General features: G+C 43.9%; 1 protein-coding gene across 1 annotated transcript in view; it reads left to right on the top strand.

Moving 5' to 3' along the window:
* Positions 1–14,490, top strand: part of ATOSA (atos homolog A) — a 116,501-nt gene that overhangs the window by 72,514 nt on the left and 29,497 nt on the right. The window contains exons 3-4 of the mRNA XM_077468348.1: positions 2,456–2,658; positions 7,630–7,755. Of these exons, the coding sequence (XP_077324474.1) occupies positions 2,456–2,658; positions 7,630–7,755 (329 nt within the window). The remainder of the gene's footprint in view (positions 1–2,455; positions 2,659–7,629; positions 7,756–14,490) is intronic.

The raw sequence follows: 14,490 nt of genomic DNA, 5'->3' as shown, positions 1-14,490 counted from the left end.
ACCACTGATGCGTCCCCCCAGGCATATGATTTATTCTCTGCCAGATCGTGAACACAACTAAGGAGGGAAGCAATGTTGACGTCCTTGCCCTCCAAAATGCCTTTTCTGATGCTGGCTGGTACCAGGTGGCCTTTGAAGATAGTAGAACTCTTCCCTGTCATACCTGCCAGAGAGGGTGTTGGGAACTGGGACTGCGACTGAGTCAGGGATGACCGTGGCCAGGCGTCCTTCCAAGACGGTCACTCTGGTTTGGACGTCAGTGACTGTGGTGGATAATGATGACACCATGGTGTGACGCTGAGAAATGGCCGAAGATATGGACTGAAGAGACTCCTGCTGGGTGCTGGACCCGTCTGTCACTGGTGGTGGGAAGAGGAGCCTAAAGAGCTTAGCTTTCCTGGCTGTAGCAGAGAAGGGAACGCCCCTGCGCTTGTTGACTTGGGGATGGTCCATCCCCTAAGGGACTGCATGCTGCCGCTCTGAATCCCGAGACAGTGACAGAGGGGCAGATGTGAGGTCTTCACTGCCGGTCCGGCTGACTTGTGCCCTAGTTGGGAAGTCCTGGTTTTTGAGGTCAAAAGCTCAGTCGACTGGAACCTGTAGTGGGGGCGACATGAAAGTCCAGTTTGTGTGTTTTTATTTTATTTTTTATTGTCTTGTCTATGTATCAGACGCGTAACTCCTGAACACCTAGTGAGTTGGGAAGAGTCGGCCTAGTGCCGTAACGAATTGCACACCGGACCTGACAAAGACCACAGATGAGTGGGCTGCTTAAATACCCCCCGGAACTCCTCCGATAAATTCAGGCCACCATACTGGAACTTTGACTGGGTTTATGCTGCAATGTATGTATTCAGTATAATTAGAAATTAGCAGTCTGACTTATGAAATTTATATTTTGCTCCTTTTTAGTTTTACTTGCTTTGTCTGAACCTTACACTTTGGCTGGAGTGTAATGGGTGAGAGATCATCTGAGGTTTGACAGCTGCTGCCTCAAACACCGCATATGGAGCACTGTGTGTGAGGTCAGGAAGCTGAGAAGCAGCAGCCATCAGACTGGGAGCCTTTGATCCTTTGCCTCTACATCAACTGATCCTTTTTATTGAGTTTAATTTGTTCCAGAAATTATCATTATACTGCAGGTTGCCATTTGCACTGAAGTTCTTGTAACTGAATGAATGATAAATATTTAAATCTGAAACCTGGGGAAAGTAGAAATTCAACTTTGAAGTGGGCTGCCTTTGCACTGCAAAGGTTAAATGCTTGCTTAGGTCTAGGGCAGTGGCCTTCAGACTGGCTCCAAGGACTGAATGTGGCCCTTTGCTTGCCTTTATGCTGCCTTTGGGGCACTGTTCATCTCATTAATTCAAGGCATTATTTCCTCATGCTGACACCAAGGATAAGGCACCATTCCTTCCACTGACACCAGCAATGGGCCATATTTTCTTCCACCGATATAAACATTGGAACACTATTCTTCCCACTGACACCAACACTGGGGTACGATTGCCACCACTGATGCCAAGGATGGGGCACCATTCCTCTCGCTGACGCCAAGGATGGGGCACCATTCCGTCCCACAGACGACTATGTAATTTTTTTACTCTCACAGGATCACCAAGCCCGAGGCATTTTCTGCTCCAGCTGGCCATAGTGGGCCACTGAATCTCCTAAAGTCTGAAGGATAGTAAACTGGTTCATTTGTTTAAAAAGTTTGGGGAGTTCTGGTTTAGGGGACCAGGAAAAGCATTTTACACACCGATCCTCCATACTGTGGGACCAGTCCCAGTAGCCTCTTGTGCTTTAGACTGCTTTCACACGGTTAGCGCTAAAGTGTTGTTCGTTTTAGCGGAGCTTTTACACCACTTTTCGGCCGATAGCCGAGCCCATTTAACCCCAAAAATAGGCTTATAAAGACTCCTTTTTTTGCGGCGCTTTTCATGCGAATTAAAAAGGGCTGCCTATTCATTCCAATGGAAGGACATTTTGGGAGCGCTAAATACAGCGCTCCCAACCTGCCCAAAGATGCTGCTTGTAGGACCTTTCAGAACGTCCCGTAAGCGCACTGCCCGACTGTGAAAGTCACACTGGAATGAAAGGGAGGCGGTTTTCAGGCGCTTAGCAGAGGCTATTTCCAACACTAAAGCGCCTGAAAACTGCCTTAGTGTGAAAGGGGTGCTTGGATGCCCTCTGATGTCATCAAGACTGATATACTGAGGAACATTTCACATTTGGAGTGTAAGGGAGCACCATCTACTGGAGGAGAGGAGGATCAGGTAAGTAAAAATACTTTTCCTTTCTGCTAGACATAACTTAGCATTTAATGCTTGCAGTGGGGCTGCCTCCATACTGCCAGGAAGTATTTTTACCTTTTCCCAGAGTTGGGCTGTAAAACTATTTTATTGTCTGCGCTAACCTTTTTTTTTTTTCTTTTTTTTTTTTTCCCCTCCTGTAGTGTCGTCAAGCTAGAAAAACTAGGTCTGAGGTCACCCTGCTGTGGAGAAATGATATTCCCATCATGGTGGAGGTGATGCTGCTACCAGACTGTTGCTATAGTGATGAAGGCTCTGGCACAGAAGGGAATGTTTTAAATGATCCTGCAATGAAACAAGATGCCCTCTTGCTGGAGAGGTGGACCCTGGAGCCAGTTCCCAGACAGTGCGTTTCCTTTTTCCTTTACAGTCTTTGCTAACGTAAACTGTTTACAAGCTTGCCCTGGCTTCTTTGTTTCTGTGTATTGGATTGTTCTTGTGTTGTGGTGCCAAATACTGCCACGGGTCTTTAAATGATTGCAAATGCAGAAAGTAAGAATTTACTGTCATAAATACCCATTTTAGTCATGGCAATTTGATTTTATTTTTCTCAAAGAGCCATGAGAGCATCATTTTGTCTAAATAAACTTCAGGAAAACTTGTTTTTGGTTTCCAGCCTCTTCAGGTTCTATCAAAATTGTGTGACATGTAACTAATTACAAGAATCGGGTGACTAGGGAGTGATTACATGAACACAGAAATTAAGTGGATCATATTTGTTGTGTTTTTTTGTTACTTTTTTTTTTTTTCTTCTTCCTTTTTTTAACTTGCTCTTGGTACATTAACCACTTGCAGACCGGACCATTTTGCTGGTCAAAGAGCAGACCACTTTTTGCGATTCGGCACTGCGTCGCTTTAACTGACAATTGCGCGGTCGTGCGACGTGGCTCCCAAACAAAATTTACGTCCTTTTTTTCCCACAAATAGAGCTTTCTTTTGGTGGTATTTGATCACCCCTGCGATTTTTTTATTTTTTGCGCTATAAACAAAAATAGAGCGACAATTTCGAAAAAAACGCATTATTTTTTACTTTTTGTTATAATAAATATCCCCCAAAAATATATAAAAAAACGTTTTTTTCCCTCAGTTTAGGCCGATACATATTCTTCTACATATTTTTGGTAAAAAAATCGCAATAAGCGATTATTGATTGGTTTGCGCAAAAGTTATAGCGTTTACAAAATAGGGGATAGTTTTATAGCATTTTTATTAATAATTTTTTTTTTTTTTTTTTACTAGTAATGGCGGCGATCAGCGATTTTTATTGTGACTGCGACATTGTGGGGGACCCATCGGACATTTTTGACAAATTTTTGGGACCATTGTCATTTATACTGTAATCACTGCTATATAAATGCAGTGATTCCTGTGTAAATGACACTGGCAGTGAAGGGGTTAACCAGGGGGTGGCAGTGTAGGGGTTAAGTGTTCCTAGAGGTGTGTTACTAACTGTGGGGGGGTTGGGCTTTCATTTAGTGAACACTGATCTCTGCTCCAATCACATGGAGCAGAGATCAGCGTCACTAGTTGCTAGGCAGAATGGAGAAATGCTGTTTACACAGCATTTCCTCCATTCGGCCGCTCCGTGAAACGATCGCGGGGATGCCCGCGGCGATCGAGTCCGCGGGTCCCGCGACCGGACTCACGGGGGTCCCGACCAGCGCGGGAGCGCGCCGCTGGCGGCACGCTCCCGATGGCAGGGCGGCATTGAATATTGGACGTACCTGTACGCCAATATGCCTGCCCGTGCCATTCTGTCGACGTACATCATCGTGCGCTGGTCGGGAAGTGGTTAAAGCACATTTTAACCCAAGATAAAAAATGTAATCTATTGCAGCGTACAACTTAGATGTAGAATAGAAATTAACCAGAATGAATAATCAAGTTCAATACAGTGCTCTGTGCATGTATATTCATTCATTTAATGTGTCACAAAAAGAAGGAAAAACATTATATACATACCTAAAAGAAATCACTTCAAAACTAGTTGCAATATTAAATGTGTACATAAATCTCCAAAAAAGTAATACAAAGTGATACAGGTGTTTATTTGATTTCTATAGCAAATAAACCCCAGTGCCAAAAGGAAAAACCATTGTAGCAAAGCTTATTTTTTTACTCTTGAGGGGTGATGACCAAATACCAACCTTGGGCCCCTTTCACACGATTGGACCATCTATCCGTTTTTCATCCATCTGTCAAGGGACGACAATGCATTCCAATGGGCAAACAGATGACCATCCATTCACCTCCGCTTCCAATTTTATTTTTTGAATGTGCAAGGGTACGTCGATCCATGAAAACGGATATTAACTGACGTTAACGGACAATGTCCATCAACATCCGATCAGTTAAGATCCGTTTTTGGATCTTTTTTTTTCTTTTTTTTTTTTATATGTGAACTCAACCTCAGGCCGCTTCAGTAGCATGGGATGAGTCCAAAATCGACAGTCTCCTAGCCACAATCTACTTGCTCTCCTTTCTACACATATAGGCAAATATGACAAACCATGTAGCACTGTCCCAAAAATTATGAAATCTATTGCACAACAGAAATGACACACACAAGGACAGAGCAAGGACACAGCAAAATCAAGTCACTCAAAAACTGCAGTGCCGCATGGGAGAAGCAATGCATTCCGGGTAATATGAAAGCCACAAAAACTGCTGTAAACGGATCAAAACTGATGCAAAAATGTATGTAAAAGGTGGTTAACGGAAGATGGATGTAAACGGAAATTAACAGAACTTACGATGGATGAAGACGGATAAAGCAATGGATAAGAACTGATACGTTTTTAACGTGGCTAAACTGACAGTGCCGTGTGAAAGGGGCTTCATGTACATTAGCCTACACTGGCAGCTCCTAAACTTGTGTTTAGGAGTTTTTGGCAATTTTTTTTTTTTTTTTTGCCAAAGCTCCTAAACTCCACTCCATAATGTCAATGTCAATGTACACACACAGGCTTTTAGTAGAGTTTAGGAGCTGCCGCTTTTAGGTGAGCTTTAACCTCCCTCTCTTGAACACATAAATACCACGTTCAGGATGGGAACGTTATGACCACCGGCCCGTGGGAAAATGCCAAACCACGCCACATTTTTGCTGCGGTAAATGTAGGCTAGTGTATACAAATCCTTAGAACGCCAAACCAAACACCATGTGCTGTCCTCCACCCACAAGGATCTGTACTCACCAAATATTACCACACTTTTACAAATATGCCCATTGCACTGACGAGATCCCAGAAAGGAGAAAGATGCCTCTTCAATCCATAGGATTAAAAGTCTTTTATTAAAACAAAACCATTATACTAACATTTTAAATGATACAACAAAGCATATTTAAACCACAGAATAAAACAAGGAAACTATTGCAGTTTACAACTCATTAGATATAAAATATAAATAAACCAGAACGAAGAACACAGCGATACGTGCATATATATCCACTTATTAACTCATCACAAAAAAAGGCAAAACATATTTTAGATAGATAGATGGAGAGAGAGGGAGATAGAGGGAGGGAGGGAGAGAGAGAGAGATAGATAAATATATATATATATATATATATATATATATATATATACTCTAATAATTCTAATCAGCTGAATGAAATCACTTTGAAACTACTTGCAATAGTAAATGTGTACATAAATCCCCAAAAAACTCAAAAACTAATGCAAAGTAATAGTGTCAAAAAAAAGAAAAAATAATAGTAACAAAGCTTCTTTCTTCACTCTTGAGTGGTGATGGCCTAACATCCACCCTTAGAACTCCAAACCAAACCCCATGTGCTGTTCTCCACCCACATGAATCTGCACTCGCCAAATAATAATACCACACTTTTAGAAATATGACCATTGCACTTATGACACCCAGAAAGATGAAAGCTGCCTCTTCAATCACTGAGCTGTCTGTCTTCTGAAGTTTAATCTCTCCACTAGTGAGCATACAAAGGAAGAGGCCATACATAGTGTGATACCATAGGACTAAAAGCCTTTTACTGACACAAAACCACAAGAACTTGCATTTAAATTATACAACAAAGCATCCAAAATGTCCCCCAGCAGACCACAGCAGTGGGTAGTGAGCGCTCCTGTCTTTCTCACACACAGCCGGCTGCCCTATGAGAGGAGACCCAGCCTGATGCACAGCTCAATGCTGCCGATCAACACACACAGAGGGAGGATTTGGTAAAGCTGAAGAGTGCAAAATCTCAGCTCTGCATAGAAACCAATCGGCTTCCAGGTTTTACTGTCAAAGTTTAATTGTACAAGCTGATGTTGGAAGCTGATTGGCTACCATTCGCAGCCACGCCACATTCTGAGTGCCCCAGTTTTAGTAAATCTCCCCCCAAAGCCTGGCTCTGCCCTAATGCATTTCGTCAGTCTGAGTTTCAATATGTGTGGACTGGGCTTAACTTGGGCAGTTTAGACTCATGTCCGAACATAAGCACATCCCTACTTATTAGCAGTAAACATACCTATCTTATAGGCTACACACTTTTTATCATACCTCCCAACTTTCTGAGATGGGAATGAGGGACACCTATTAGCAAAAGTATGTAGGCTTGGGACACACCCCAATTAAAGGAGAATTGTACAAAAAAGATTGGTTAAACGTACAACTGCTATTCCTTTTATGTTGGCTTTTGGCATTTACAAATGCAGCCATTTAGAAACTGGATAAAAGATCTAGCACTGTAAAACCCTTTTTGATAGATAATTAGTGCATTGTATATACAACTATATAGATCGGACCAAAACGAGGGACTTTGTTCCGAATAAGGGGCAGTCCCTCAAAATCGGGGACAGTTGGGAGCTATGCTTTTATAGATCCACTTATATACAGCTGTCCTGTTTACACCACAAGAAAAAAAATATCTGGTCATGCACAAGGATGCTTTTGCAGAAACAGACTGCTGCATCCAAATAGACAAAAAAAAAAGGACAATTAGATTTACTGTAGATCGGGCAAAGCTGATACTTCCAGGATAATTACAGCAGCTACTTTACTTGAACAGCGCTTGCTCATTCTCTACTTCTAAGAGCCTGCAGACTTTCCCAGCATGCGGTATGCTTCTGGTTAAAGTCACATGCAGTGTTATTATCTGTCATGGTATTGGATACACAGGGAAAGGGGACAAAATGTTCCCCGTGGTATTTTTTCTTGAAATGTTTTTGTTTTGTAATGGTACACTGTAATGAATGTTTTATTTGAGTTGCAGAGCAGAATCCATTTTTACATTGTTTTACAGGAACACAAAGTATATTTATCAGTTTTTTTTTTCACCAAGTGCAATGTTTTTATATGTTAGGAGTGGAGATCGTTTCATTGAAGAGAAGACCTTACTGCTGGCAGTCCGTTCCTATGTTTTCTTTTCCCAGCTGAGCGCCTGGTTGAGTGTCTCCCATGGGGCTGTACCACGCAACATCCTGTACAGGTGAGTTGACTTTTTTTTTTTTTCTTTTTTTTTTTTTCCCTAAGAGGCCCTAATTGTTATGCAATGAATTGAAACTTAAGGTACCTTTTACCAAAATTCACATAATCTGGGCATAGAATAGAATGCACATGAAGCCAGTTTGCCACAGATGCAGGCACAAGATTTTTATACATTATGTTAATAAACCTTTTTGATAATGCTTTTCATTCTACTGGTCCCTAACGCAAATAAATATGCAGCATTAGCTTTCCTTTCCTCAACAAACAGCATGAAGTGCAGATGACGCCATGTGAGTTATGGTTTAACTAGTTTAGTTTAGCAGTCTTTGCAAAGTCCTGAGGTTTGCATTTCTGGGCCAGACCAAAAGTCAAAAGGTTTCTATCTCTAGTCGTACAGATTGGGTACTAAGATCCCCTTTAAGATATGTGCTTTTTTCTGTAGCTTAAGAAAGTGCTCATATCAATACCTGCATTACTTAAAGGATAAGTGCACCCCAACACTAAAATATCGACATCGACAGACATCCACGATCTAACACTAACCTATCTAATCCTGTAAAGAAGAAACCAGTGTACATCGCTTTTTTGAAGCCTATCCGACTTGATCCCACGCTGAGTTGTCAGCTGCAGCTTTGCTGTGCAGGCGGGTGCAGAGGACACAGCCAACCAGAATTTGGCTGATTTAGCAGGGACCAGACAAATTTCGATCTATCCGAACAATTTGTGCCGCCATCTATAGCCGGCAGCTCTAATCATTGTGTTCTGATGGCAGGGAAGGCTCCTTGCCGGCAGAATGCAATAGCGCTGCGGGAGGGATTCCCGGTGGAAGGAAAATTGCATCATTTATGGCCTGCCTTTAAACTGTAGTAACCATATTTTAGGGAAAAAATATCCATTCTTTGTTATACCATGCTTTAGCAAATTAAAGGTGAAAGAGTTATGCAGTGAACACACGAGCGGAATTTCTGGCGGAAAAAGTCAGACGGGAGCTTTTCATTGTATATCCCATCGGACTTTTTATGTCAAATTTCTGATGGACCTAGAAAGAGAATATGTTCTAAATTTTTCCGACTAAACCAATTCCTATCAGGAAAACCGCTCATCTGTATGCTGTTCCGACATACCAAGAATGATGCATGCTCTGAAGAAAGTACGAGACGGAAGCTATTGGCTACTGGCTATTGAACTTCCTTTTTCTAGTCCCTTTGTACGTCACCGCATTCTTGATGGTCGGACTTTGGTGTGACCGTGTGTATGCAAGACAGCTTGAGCGTAATTCCGTCGGAGAAACCTTCAGAGTTTATTCCGACGGAAAAAACGATTGCGTGTGTGTGTATGGCATTAGGATTTAAAGTGGAAATATACTCAACTTGCCAATGCCAACATCTTCACTTGGTCGTTTTCTGGGATCAGGATCTTTGGCCATCTTCATTAGCAGGACCAAAATGACTTGAGTCCAGTTAATGGCTGCAGCAGTGTATTTATTCCATTACCAAGACATGCCAAAAACAGGCAGGTAAGTTTGTTTTATTCCCAGAAGGGACATGCTATGCTCCTTTCGCCATATAGGCTTTGCCTGCTTGCTATTTGTTTTTTTCCTATATAGCTTATTGGCTATTTCATTTGTATACTTATGCATTAATAGGAAGCTTTGGAAGTATGTTACATGTTGGGGCTCTTGCAAATGGAAACATGCTGCTTTTAATTCAAGATGAATATGCACATCCACAATAAGATCATGAACACAAGCTTGTAGCACTTCCTTATCATTGCACTCTCCCCCCCCTCATGTGTACAAGATAAGCTGTGTCCTCCACCTCCAAAATAGGCCTGCTGTTGCATGTTTTCCCTGATTATTAAGTTGCCTACTTGGTGGTCCACCGTACATAAGAAGTTACAAACCCATCCTGTTACTTTCTTCATAAAGTTGCCTCATCACCCAGATGGCAAGCTGTGTTGGCAGGAAATAGACATTTTCTTCTTTCATGTTCCCTAACAGCTGATGTAAGGTTTTCCTATCTTTGATGTGCACACCAGCTAACCTTGAATACCTTTTACAATATGTACATGATTCTTCTCATTTCCTGTTTTTTTGCTTACTGAAACCAAAAATACAAAGTATCACTTTAAACCATATTTATATAAAAAAAAAAAAAAAAATGAAATCACAAATTAACAACAGACGTTATATCCGAGCTCAGTCAGGAAGCACATTTGCTTCACATTTTTTTTGTACCTTTCTTCTGGAAGCATAGGAGGATCTTTATAACCCTTTCCACCAAGCCAGAATTAATAAATAACGAGAACAACATCCAGTAAAACAAAAAGGAAAAACAATTTGACTATTAGCCAGCACTTTTGACACTTTTTTTGTTATCTTTAGTCGTCAAAGTGAACCTGATATGTCCGGTAATGTTGTAAGGTAACAGTGTTAGCACCTTTTTGATCCCCAGGCAGCACAGCTGAAAGATACACTGTGCCCTACCCCAGCTAGGACATCGGTAAGATTGCAACCATCACCTGCGCTTGCCACACCACATCTACTCTTGCAACAGTTACCTGTCTTTGCCTCCAAAGTCCACTCCACAGATCTGCAATTTTTGCAGCTTCTCAGGCTGTCTATAATGAGTTTGGCTTCATCCACTCTCTCCTCACTCTGCACCATCAGGTGGCTCAGCAGAGGCAGTACAGCGGCAGTGGTTTCCTCCACACCACATCTTTGCAACATAGGAAACACCCTGCCACTGTTTTCCTCCCCCCCCCCCCTCAAACCAGACCTCCAGCACATCTCTGTCCCCCTCGGCAGGTCACAATCACTGTATGCAATTATCACTATAGCTATCAGACCCGTTAGCCCCAAGGTACCACACTCCTGCTCACAGCATGGCCACATGCTTCTTACAGTTCACAAATTTCTTCCCGACAACCTCAGTGACCCCCTTCCTTGTGTGCGCATCCCTTCTCAGTCAGAATGCATCTCTGCTCACAGTGCAACCTGTCTCTTCACACGCGCAGCACATTTGCATCACACCGCCTCACCCATTGCTGACAGACCTACCTCTGTGCACCACCCAACTTACAGCACATTACTTCCCAGCCTAATCCCCCCCCCCCCCCCAACAACAAACTCCTTACTTAACAGCACATCAGACCCTGCCCTACACATTATTATTCTCACTGCATCACCATAGTAACCTCTCCTGAGCTGCTTCAAGGCCCCCCTCTCCCCTTTATAACAGACATTGTTCTCTATTGGCCTCATTCCCCCCTTTCTTGACACACTTCCCTCTCATGGTCACCTCCTCTCTCCACTGACACATCTTTCACCTCCCACCTTACTCCCTTTAGAGCACGTGTCCAACCTCTTGCATACAGTGATGGCCTCCATGCTCCTCTCTTACCATGTTGCCTGCCACCATACACTTTTCACTCCTGTCCTGCACATGTTTACTTCCATACTATCGGCATTACTCTATATAATTTTTGCTGCTTATACTCCTCACCATCCCATACAACCTGCTGTCTAGTGATGGACGAACTTCCGACGGGACGTTTCGCGAAAGCGAAATGCGAACGGACCCAAACGTTCGCGAAACCGAACGTTCGCCGCGGGCCCCATTGACTTCAATGGGAGGCGAACTTTGCAAACCTTCATGTCGAATTTGCGGCCACGTGGTAATTATTAGGGGGTAAAACGTAGTCCCACCATCTGGACAATGACATAATACATGTATGAGGTGAATTTGGGATCGATAACTACAAGCATTTTTATTTTATTTGGGAAATTGTTCTAACAATTCAGGACTATGGAGCTAATGAAGGCAATGGAGGAGAGGGAAGGTCAGGGACCAGGGTAGGCAAAGAAGAGGGTGCAGGAGATGATCACCAGCAGCGTGACATACCGGAATGACACATGCACCGTGATAGAGGCATCTGACAGCAGCACCGTAATACAGAGCACTGACAGCAGCACCGTGACATACAGCGCTGACAGCAGCACCGTGACATACAGCGCTGACAGCAGCACCGTGACATACAGCGCTGACAGCAGCACCGTGACATACAGCGCTGACAGCAGCACCGTGACATACAGCGCTGACAGCAGCACCGTGACATACAGCGCTGACAGCAGCACCGTGACATACAGCGCTGACAGCAGCACCGTGACATACAGCGCTGACAGCAGCACCGTGACATACAGCACTGACAGCAGCACCGTAAGCAGCCCCAGGAGGAAGTCAGCACAGCACAGGGATGGTGTGATCCCCTCATAATAAGAACCCCCAGGAGGAAGTCAGCACAGCACAGGGATAGTGTGATCCCTTCATAATAAGAACCCCCAGGAGGAAGTCAGCACAGCACAGGGATATCATAAGCAGCCCCAGTAGAAATATGACACCGCTCAACCTCTTCAAAGAGGAGGGTAGGGGCATATAGTACGGTGTGCTTTTTTGGGTCAAGGAAGTGAGCAGACTGTACGTCAGTCCCTATACCGCTGAAGGACTGCTGCAGTATAGGGCAGCGGTCAGCAGTGGTGCACGTCAACCCTATCTATTGTGGACCTATAGCGGTCCTTACAGAACAGCAGACTGTACCGCACTCAAGCCTATGTACCGTAGCACCCTATACCAAGTTACCAGTCCTTATAAGAACTTTTGTGGACCAAGCAGGTTGTGTATTAGTGTTTAGCAGACTGTACGTCAGTCCCTATACCGCTGAAGGACTGCTGCAGTATAGGGCAGCGGTCAGCAGTGGTGCACGTCAACCCTATCTATTGTGGACCGATAGCGGTCCTTACAGAACAGCAGACTGTACCGCACTCAAGCCTATGTACCGTAGCACCCTATACCAAGTTACCAGTCCTTATAAGAACTTTTGTGGACCAAGCAGGTTGTGTATTAGTGTTTAGCAGACTGTACGTCAGTCCCTATACCGCTGAAGGACTGCTGCAGTATAGGGCAGCGGTCAGCAGTGGTGCACGTCAACCCTATCTATTGTGGACCGATAGCGGTCCTTACAGAACAGCAGACTGTACCGCACTCAAGCCTATGTACCGTAGCACCCTATACCAAGTTACCAGTCCTTATAAGAACTTTTGTGGACCAAGCAGGTTGTGTATTAGTGTTTAGCAGACTGTACGTCAGTCCCTATACCGCTGAAGGACTGCTGCAGTATAGGGCAGCGGTCAGCAGTGGTGCACGTCAACCCTATCTATTGTGGACCTATAGCGGTCCTTACAGAACAGCAGACTGTACCGCACTCAAGCCTATGTACCGTAGCACCCTATACCAAGTTACCAGTCCTTATAAGAACTTTTGTGGACCAAGCAGGTTGTGTATTAGTGTTTAGCAGACTGTACGTCAGTCCCTATACCGCTGAAGGACTGCTGCAGTATAGGGCAGCGGTCAGCAGTGGTGCACGTCAACCCTATCTATTGTGGACCGATAGCGGTCCTTACAGAACAGCAGACTGTACCGCACTCAAGCCTATGTACCGTAGCACCCTATACCAAGTTACCAGTCCTTATAAGAACTTTTGTGGAACAAGCAGGTTGTGTGTTAGTGATTAGCAGACTGTACGTCAGTCCCTATACCGCTGAAGGACTGCTGCAGTATAGGGCAGCGGTCAGCAGTGGTGCACGTCAACCCTATCTATTGTGGACCGATAGCGGTCCTTACAGAACAGCAGACTGTACCGCACTCAAGCCTATGTACCGTAGCACCCTATACCAAGTTACCAGTCCTTATAAGAACTTTTGTGGAACAAGTGAGTTGTGAATGTTTAGCAGACTGCAGCAGAAGGGCAGCAGTCAAGTATAATATCCTTTCTATATTTGGAAGAAAGAATATTATACATGTACAAGCCTATTACTGTACCACTGATACCAGTCCTGAAAAGAACCTTTGTGGAACTAATAATAACAGCAAGTCTTTAAAATTACCCTCACTGCCTGACAACACTGCTTCCTTCCTGTCCCTATACAAATTGGCAAAAAAAGAGAACGATTAGTGGTTACTGGAACAGCTCTTTTGTGGACCTTGATAGTAACAGCTAATGATGATGATGATGATGATGATGATGAAAGACTAATCTGGCTGTCCCTGTAGCATACACCGTCCTTTCCCTTTCTCTAAACTAACAAAAGACACTCAGGCTGCTGCAAGAATCAGCAGCACAGCAAACCTATCAACACCTAACACCTATACCAGTCCTGAAAAGAACTTTTGTGTACCAAATAGCTAGTGGTTTATCTCTCCCTACTCCACACAGGAACCTGTCCCTATCGTAACAGAAGAAAGAATGTAAAATGGCCACCGGATCGGGTGTATTTATAGGTTAGGGGGAATGTCCAAGTGTCCATGTGCTGTCATGTCTCAATTGGCTGTCCTGTATCACATGATAAACGTGTCACCAAAGGTTAAAGTTCTTGTATACATTAAACACGTAAGTCCGCCGCGGCGAACGACGGAAAAAGGCGTTCGAACGTGCGGACCGCGAATGTCGGAAATTCGCCGCGAAACGACCGCCGGGCGAAACGTTCGTCCATCACTACTGCTGTCATATAGTTCTCTCTCCTCTACTGCTCAGACTACCCACCATAATTACATAGTACTCCAGATCATACTGCCCACCCTTATACACTCCAGGCTACCTTGCACATATCGGTCATCTTCATATCCTCTGTACTCCTCTCCTGCACACTACCCAAAGTCATAACCACCGCACTGCTCTCCTG

The sequence above is a fragment of the Lithobates pipiens genome, unplaced genomic scaffold (genome assembly GCF_037356315.1).
Source record: "Lithobates pipiens isolate NorthernLeopardFrog02 unplaced genomic scaffold, aLitPip1_a1.2 Scaffold_8, whole genome shotgun sequence".
NCBI classification, from domain to species: Eukaryota; Metazoa; Chordata; class Amphibia; order Anura; family Ranidae; genus Lithobates; species Lithobates pipiens.
Note: the sequence above shows the minus strand (reverse complement) of the source record. Positions and strands in the feature narration are given on the sequence as shown.